At 45.4% G+C, this 7,863-nt stretch overlaps 1 protein-coding gene across 1 annotated transcript in view; it reads left to right on the top strand.

Moving 5' to 3' along the window:
- The window catches only part of LOC121306830 (nicotinate-nucleotide pyrophosphorylase [carboxylating]-like), a 4,453-nt gene extending 2,017 nt beyond the window's left edge, over positions 1-2,436 (top strand). Inside the window, exons 2-4 of the mRNA XM_041238759.1 lie at positions 662-1,247; positions 1,739-1,870; positions 2,058-2,436. Of these exons, the coding sequence (XP_041094693.1) occupies positions 678-1,247; positions 1,739-1,870; positions 2,058-2,345 (990 nt within the window). The 5' untranslated portion in view covers positions 662-677 and the 3' untranslated portion in view covers positions 2,346-2,436. The remainder of the gene's footprint in view (positions 1-661; positions 1,248-1,738; positions 1,871-2,057) is intronic.
- Positions 2,437-7,863: the final 5,427 nt, after the last annotated feature.

A 7,863-nucleotide genomic window follows, 5' to 3' on the forward strand; every position in this document is an offset into this window, starting at 1 on the left:
CAAACAGATTACTCATCATTACAATGTTTGCATGACATTAAATACCCTTCTGTATAGATGGTCCACCTCCTCTTTCTCTGACACTTAACCAATGGCCAAGGTACAACACATTATTCTGTTAATTTAGTGGGTGTGTGTGTAGTCTAGTGTGACAACCTCTGAACTCAGTGCATTCTTCACCCTCCTGGAGACAAAAGGTCCATAAATCTGCCTTTTGTTATCTTCTTGCGACCCCTTTGATCCCAGTGGCGTTATCGCTTTTGATCTCTCTGAAGTCTTTAGAGCCTGTGCTAATTGTAGTCCACAGCGTTGTTAGCTTGCAGTCAATGTTGGGCAAGAAGCTTGTAGACGCAACGTCTCTATCAATTGTTAGAACTACATGCAATTTGAACCAAACAGTCTGCTATCTGCAGTATTAGTCTCCTTTCAGAAAAAAACACCAGTATAGCTCTGCCAGTCCACATGCGTAGCAAACTGCTAATCAATTCTCGATCCGTGTTTTCCCAACAGTGTGACCCTGAGCGAGTCACTTCACCTCCTTGTGCTCCGTCCTTCGGACGAGACGATGTTGTGACTCTGTAGCTCTTTCAGCACGTTTTTATAGAATAGCACGTGCATAATTCTCTCTCCTCTCCCCTCTCCCCCTCTCTCTCCTACACAGAACTGCTTGAAATCCCATGATGATGTCACCGGTCACGCTGAACCTATCGCACCTGCTCCCTCCCACCTCCCTGTCCAGCCTGGCTCGCGGTTGGCTGGCGGAGGACGCCGTGAACTTCGACCCCGCCGGGGTGTGCGTGGGAGACAGGGAGCAGACTCTGGCTCTCCTGTGCAAGACCCCCGGGGGAGTGCTCGCTGGGGTCCCCTTTTTCGACGCCGTTTTTAACGAACTGGGGTGCGCGGTGGACTGGTTTTATCCAGAGGGGACCCAGCTGGGCCCGGAACCGGTGACCAGAACCGCCGTGGTCCGGGGGCCGGCTCGAAACCTCTTGCTGGGGGAGAGGCCCGCGCTCAACTGCCTGGCCAGAGCCTCGGGGATCGCAACTCGCTGTCGCCTCCTGCTGGCCACGGTTAAGAAGGCAGGCTGGGCTGGCAGTGTGGCCGGAACCAGGAAGACCACCCCCGGCTTCCGATTGGTGGAGAAGTATTCCATGCTGGTGGGGGGCGTGGCCACACACAGGCATGACCTCAGTGGGCTGGTGATGCTGAAAGATAATCACGTGTGGGCTTCTGGCAGCATAACACAGGTGAAGGAAGGGTTCGGGTTCGGGGAGATCAGACTCCTGTCGCACAGCAGTGTCGCCCAGTCCAGGTTTTGCTACCAGCTTGATCAGCCCCCAGTGTGTCTAGGCAACAAGCTCAGGTGTGTCTGATTATTAAACTCCTAGTGAAACCAGGACTGGATCACACTGCTGTGCAACGGGAGTCTGATTATTAAACTCCTAGTGAAAGCAGGACTGGATCACACTGCTGTGCAGCGGGAGTCTGATTATTAAACTCCTAGTGAAAGCAGGACTGGATCACACTGCTGTGCAGCGGGAGTCTGATTATTAAACTCCTAGTGAAAGCAGGACTGGATCACACTGCTGTGCAATGGGAGTCTGATTCCCATCCCTGTGATGATGATAATAATAATGCTAGGGTGTTAGTTTCTCTCATATCAGTGATGTGTGGGTGGGGGGGGGGGGGGGGGGTCGGTCTGTATTTAACGCTCTCTCTCTCTCTTGCCCACCCCCAGGCAGTCTCGGAGACGCGTCAGGTTTGCGGTTTCTCCTCTAAGATCGAGGTGGAGTGTCGCTCGGAGGAGGAGGGGAGGGAAGCTGCGAGGGCTGGAGCAGATATAATCATGCTGGATAACTTCACTGCACAGGTAGAGGGGAGGGAGAGGAGGGGGAGGGACAGATCCCATCTGCAAAGGCTCTCTTTCAAGATCAGGCTATGAAACTGCAGCTGGTACCGGCCATCTTGGCTCCAATTGTCCTTTGGCTTAGTGAACCACGACTCCAGGGTAGAGCCGCAATGGTGGCAGTTTCCTGACTCTCTCCCTCTCCCGCCAGGGCGTCCACGCTGCCGCCACCTCTCTGAAGCGGGAGTTCCCCTCGGTTCTGATCGAGGCGAGCGGGGGGGTGACGGAAGACAGCCTCCCCTTCTTCCTCTCCCCCTCCGTCGACATCGTCTCCCTCAGCTGCATCACGCAGGGCTGCCCCGTCGTTGACTTCTCTCTCAAGATCCAGCGCAGTTGCCACGGGAATGGAACCGCCACCACCAGCCCCGCCCATAGCGACCACTCTGCCGCCGTCCCTTCTCCGGACACGCCCACCAGCAGGCGGGACTTTGCTTTCTGAGACACGCCCCCCGAGACAAAAGCAGACAAAAAAAAACAAAAAGTGGCTTCCTAGAGATGGACAGAAGTTTTGCATCACCTAGAATTTTAGGATTGAGACAGATTCTAATTTATATATATAAAAATTTTAGATCTTTTATTTAACAGCCTGTAATCAAAAGAAACTAGAAAATTATATTGCAAAAAGTATAGCAGAAAACATAATAGCAGTACGATAATTATTTCATGTGAGATTTCACACATTTTTCACTGGACTCTATGAAGCTGAGGGAGTTCATTCTCTATAGAGGGGGTGCAATTCAATATGTTAACAAGGGAACATTATTCAGCAGCTTTCACTGGACTCTATGAAGCTGAGGGAGTTCATTCTATATAGAGGGGGTGCAATTCAATATGTTAACAAGGGAACATTATTCAGCAGCTTTCACTGGACTCTATGAAGCTGAGGGAGTTCATTCTATATAGAGGGGGTGCAATTCAATATGTTAACAAGGGAACATTATTCAGCAGCTTTCACTGGACTCTGTGAAGCTGAGGGAGTTCATTCTATATAGAGGGTGATGCAAACCTTTTGGCCAGAGCTGTATGTTTTTTATTGTATAGAACTTTCTATAGACGCCACTGTGCTGGGTAGCTGCTGTAGTTCTGTCCAGGGTTTTATATCAGTGTTTTACAGTGCGGTCCTGCCAGCATTGCCCTGTGTACAGCACAGCACACATGGGACCGCACTGTATAACACTGATATAAAACCCTGGACAGAACTACAGCAGCTACCCAACACAGTGGCGTCTATAGAAAGCTGTAATCTAGTGCGCTGGCATTGCCTGCTGTGTGCTGGGCAGAACAGGCTGTGCTGTGCTGTACACAGGGCAATGCTGGCAGGACCGCACTGTATAACACTGATATAAAACCCTGGATAGAACTACAGCAGCTACCCAACACAGTGGCGTCTATAGAAAGCTGTAATCTAGTGCGCTGGCATTGCCTGCCGTGTGCTGGGCAGAGCCTGGCTGTGCGGTGCTGTACACAGGGCAATGCTGGCTGAATAAATCGTTCCAAAAAAATACTTGTTTTAAATTTTTTGGTTTGCGTTTGGAGTGTATTAAAAATGTTAAATTCACACCCTCACAAATCAACCAATCGCGTGCGAGGATTTGCCTCAATTTCAGTGCATCATCTATCTGGTATGCAGCGATGTCATCAAGTGGTTTAGAACACAAACTATTCTTTATGGTCTTAGCCTCACGAACAGACAGTGACCCAAGTCGGCCACTGTTCAATTAGACTACATTTCCCAGAGTGCTCTCCTGCACGACTAAGGGAAAGGCTGTCTCGGCGGCAGAGATGAATTCTGGGCGTTGTAGTCCAATGTCAAGGAGGAGCGATGAAAGGTTTCACAGGTAAGACTACAGCTCCCAGGGTGCTTCACAGCACAGCATTGTCAACAGCAGAGGATTTTGGTAGTTGGGAGTTTGTGGTGCATTTTTTCCTAAAGAGAGTTAAAAAAAAAAAAACCAAACAAAAAAACACACACCACACACAAACGACTGATCATATTATATTATATTATTATTATTATTATTAATAACAAAAGACACAAGTTTAAATTTGCCACATTTCGGAATGCACTTCTGAACACAAAACTGACTGTAAACTTTTACACACAGAAGAAATGAACATTTAAAAAAAAAAATAACGCAAAGAAAAAAATACATATATATATATTTTTTTTTGTGAAATAGCTGACCTTGGTTTGGATCAGTCATCTGGAACTACAAAAGCAGATTCATAGAGTTCAAACTGAGTCAAGCAGAGCAGCTCTACTTTGGGGCTCTAGTGCCTTCATCAGCGTTATTGTAACTAAACTGAGTCAAGCAGAGCAGCTCTAGTTTGGGGCTCTAGTGCCTTCATCAGCGTTATTGAAACTAAACTGAGTCCAGCAGAGCAGCTCTAGTTTGGGGCTCTAGTGCCTTCATCAGCGTTACTGAAACTAAACTGAGTCGAGCAGAGCAGCTCTAGTTTGGGGCTCTAGTGCCTTCATCAGCGTTATTGAAACTAAACTGAGTCGAGCAGAGCAGCTCTAGTTTGGGGCTCTAGTGCCTTGATCGCTTTGTAACAGCGGTATGGCTCCTTGGACAAATATAATAATACATTGTTTGCTGCCAGATTTGCTAACAAAACACACACACACAAAAAAAAAAAAAATCATTTGTAATTAACAAAGCAATGGCTGCGTTGTTAGAATTTCTCTTTACAAAATAATAATAATAATAATAATAATAATATTAATGAAGTGAACGACAAGGAAGGCCAGAAGAGGCAAAACGATCCAAGGAAGGAAGAGAATCAATACATTTGCCTGTTTAACATCTTATTCCAAGTGTCTTCATTCTCAGGGCGTAGTTTTAACCAGCCACAACAGACTGCAGTGGACCGCTTCTGAAAAAGACAGGACTTTTTCTGATCGACTTGGGCCCGCAATAAACGGGTAACCTCCCTCCTTCTCCTCTGCGTCGTCAGTAAGGGGGGGGGGGGGGGGCACGTTGTCACCGCTACAGATCTAAGATTACTATTCCCCCGTAAAATTGTGGTTCAAACGTTACAGTGACGGGGATTCACGAGTAATCCCACTGCGATTCAGGCAATTCGCTGTTTTTCAGTGTTGAAAAAGGCAGTTAGTTTAGTGTCTTAATAATAAGCAAAAAGCAACAACATATTAGCCATGCACGGACACTATAAAAACACTGCCACTCACAGCGCTGGGTAATGGGATTAATGGGACAGAGCGCGGACCAGGGGCTGACGATCAGGCGAGGGAGGCTGGTGTTGATCGGGGCTGATTTCGCCCTTCAGAGTGAATTAAGAAGCAGCTGCTCGGGTTTGTGACGATCGCTGCTTTTTCTTCAGACTCTGCGGAGAACAGCGACCCACGCAAACCCGAGCAGCTGCTTCTTAATTCGCTCTGAAGGGTGAAAATCAGCCCCGATCGACGCCAGCCCCCCTCGCCCGATCGCCAGCCCCCGGTTTCTGCGGCGAGATCCGTCCGGACAATCTTAGAATTGGTTCTACACCAGAATGCGATATAAAACAAAAGGGGGTAAAGAAACAGTAGGAAAACGTAGCTGGTCTGAAGAATTTGAAAGAATTTTTAAGAATTTTAAACTTTAAAGACCGAGGCTCGAGGTGTTGATTCTAAACTGCTAAGATTTGAGTCTCAGACGTCTGAAAAAAGCGCTAAAAAAAAAAGCGAAAAATTTTTTAGGAATATTTATTATTATTATTATTATTATTATTATTATTATTATTATTATTATTATTATTTTAAACATCTCAAAAGGTTCAACTTGTTTTTTGTTCTCTTTTTCTGGTAATCTATTTATTTTTAAAATCAGAACACTTCTCTCAAGCTATAAAGTGGTGATAACCAATATCACACCATGAAAGCAATCGTGCACAAGAGAACAGATTTTTAAAGATGGTCAGCCCTCCTTTAAAGGGGGGGGCCAGTGATCATGTTAATAAAGCTAATAAGAGGTGAGAGAATGGATTTTAAAGATGGTCAGCGCTCCTTTAAAGGGGGGGGCCAGTGATCATGTTAATAAAGCTAATAAGAGGTGAGAGAATGGATTTTAAAGATGGTCAGCGCTCCTTTAAAGGGAGGGGTCAGTGATCATGTTAATAAAGCTAATAAGAGGTGAGAGAATGGGTTTTAAAGATGGTCAGCGCTCCTGTAAAGGGAGGGGCCAGTGATCCTGTTAATAAAGCTAATCCATTCTCTCACCTCTTACTAGCTTTATTTATTAGTATTCCAGGTGGCAAAAAAACAAGACTTTTTAACAAAGGGGGTGTCCAGTAATAACACTGCTGCAAGAAAGAAATAACTGGTTTCTCGCTTTTAAGAAGCTTTCAACTTTCCCCCCCCCCCCCCCCCCCCCCCCCAAAACACTTATGATTTAGAAGCATGTTCACGAACACAGAAGTTAGCCTTGAATTTAAAAGTTGAGTTAAAGGGACAACGCTGAAGCTCGCAATTCTAAAACCACCTGTCCTTGCTCAACGGCAGTCAAATTCGATCGGAAACACTTATTCCTCTCACCCCTTCGCCCCCCACACCGGGGGGGGGTTAACTGCCTTTGAGTGGGACTCGTTGTAAAGGTGAGGGAAGGACAGGTTTTTTTTTTTTTTTTTTAGAGAAATCAACATCTTGTTGTGGAATAAATAATTCTCAAAGGCAACTGAATCGCTCTCAAAGTCGAGAGTTTCAGCGGGGAAAGACCCCCCCCCCTTTTCTGTTAATTTTTTAACGTACTCTTTTTTGTTGGTTGGGGGGGTGGGGTGGGGTTTTTTTTTTGAAAGGGTTTTCAAAGGGTTTTCAAAAAAGACGAAGTAAAGAAAGAGGGAGCGGGGGAGCAAAAACGAGTTCACTTTTAAGTACCTTCTGTGGTCAGAAAACAGGGTTTATTTTCAGTGAAAGTCACTAGAAAAAAAACCCCCACCCCCCCCCTAAATTTTTTCCAAAGGTAACAACACCAAAAAAGCTATAAGGAACGCACGCAAAAATAAAAATTTGTTATTTTTTCCAAGCCCTTTAAAAGGTTGGGGAACGCATCAGGTGTCGTCATTTCCCTTTTCCAGTTTGCTCCCAGTCGCTCCCAGTTTGGATTTCCAGTTCTCTTCAGTTGAAACCAGTTGACTCCTTATAAAAATTAAAAATGTCTTTTTTTTTTTTTTTTTTTTTTTTTTAATTTCACACAAGTGAATTTATATTTATATATATATTTCAAAGATGTGTGACTTTTTTTTTTTTAACAATTCTGTTTCGTTTGCGCTACTCTTGAAGAAACAGAAAGAAAAAAATTAAAAAAAAAATAAGTCGCTTTGTCATTTCAAACGTTGTGCTTTTTTCGTTTGTTTCAATACGGCAGGGGTGTCCTAAAACTATCTTTTCTTTTTCGACTTTCTACAGTACTATGCTAAATACTACACATTTCTGTTGGGGCGTTCTAGCAGGGCATCTAAAAAAAAACCCCACGCCCTAAGGGGTCCTTCTGTGGAATGATACGCTATGTACAAAAAAAAAAGAAAATCAAAAACAACAGGTTAGTTGGTCTCAAAAAAAAAAATCAAAATAAAAATAGTTAAGTTAGGTGTTGCTAACGGTGATTGGCCATTGCCAAGCAACTGGCAAAAGGTCGGCGGTGGAGAGAGAGACAGAGAGAGAGTTTTGGCTCTATTTGATTTCACCACTGTCTGCCACGCAACCCACAGTCCCACGGGAGCCAAAATGGTGACACTTTCACAACCTCGAGGTTAATACAGGGCAGAGCAAGCGATGAAACTGGATCCCGCTGTCACCCATTGCGGCTCTACCACACCATTGAATCCATACAAGCAACAGTCCACGCTGGGAGCCAAAATGGCGCCAGTTTCACGTTTCGAGTCAGCCGCGCCCTCCTCTCTCTCTCTCTCTCTCTCTCCTTCTCTTTCTCAGTCTCTCTCGCTCTCACCCAATCCCTGCC

This window comes from Polyodon spathula, chromosome 50 (genome assembly GCF_017654505.1).
Source record: "Polyodon spathula isolate WHYD16114869_AA chromosome 50, ASM1765450v1, whole genome shotgun sequence".
Taxonomy (NCBI): Eukaryota; Metazoa; Chordata; class Actinopteri; order Acipenseriformes; family Polyodontidae; genus Polyodon; species Polyodon spathula.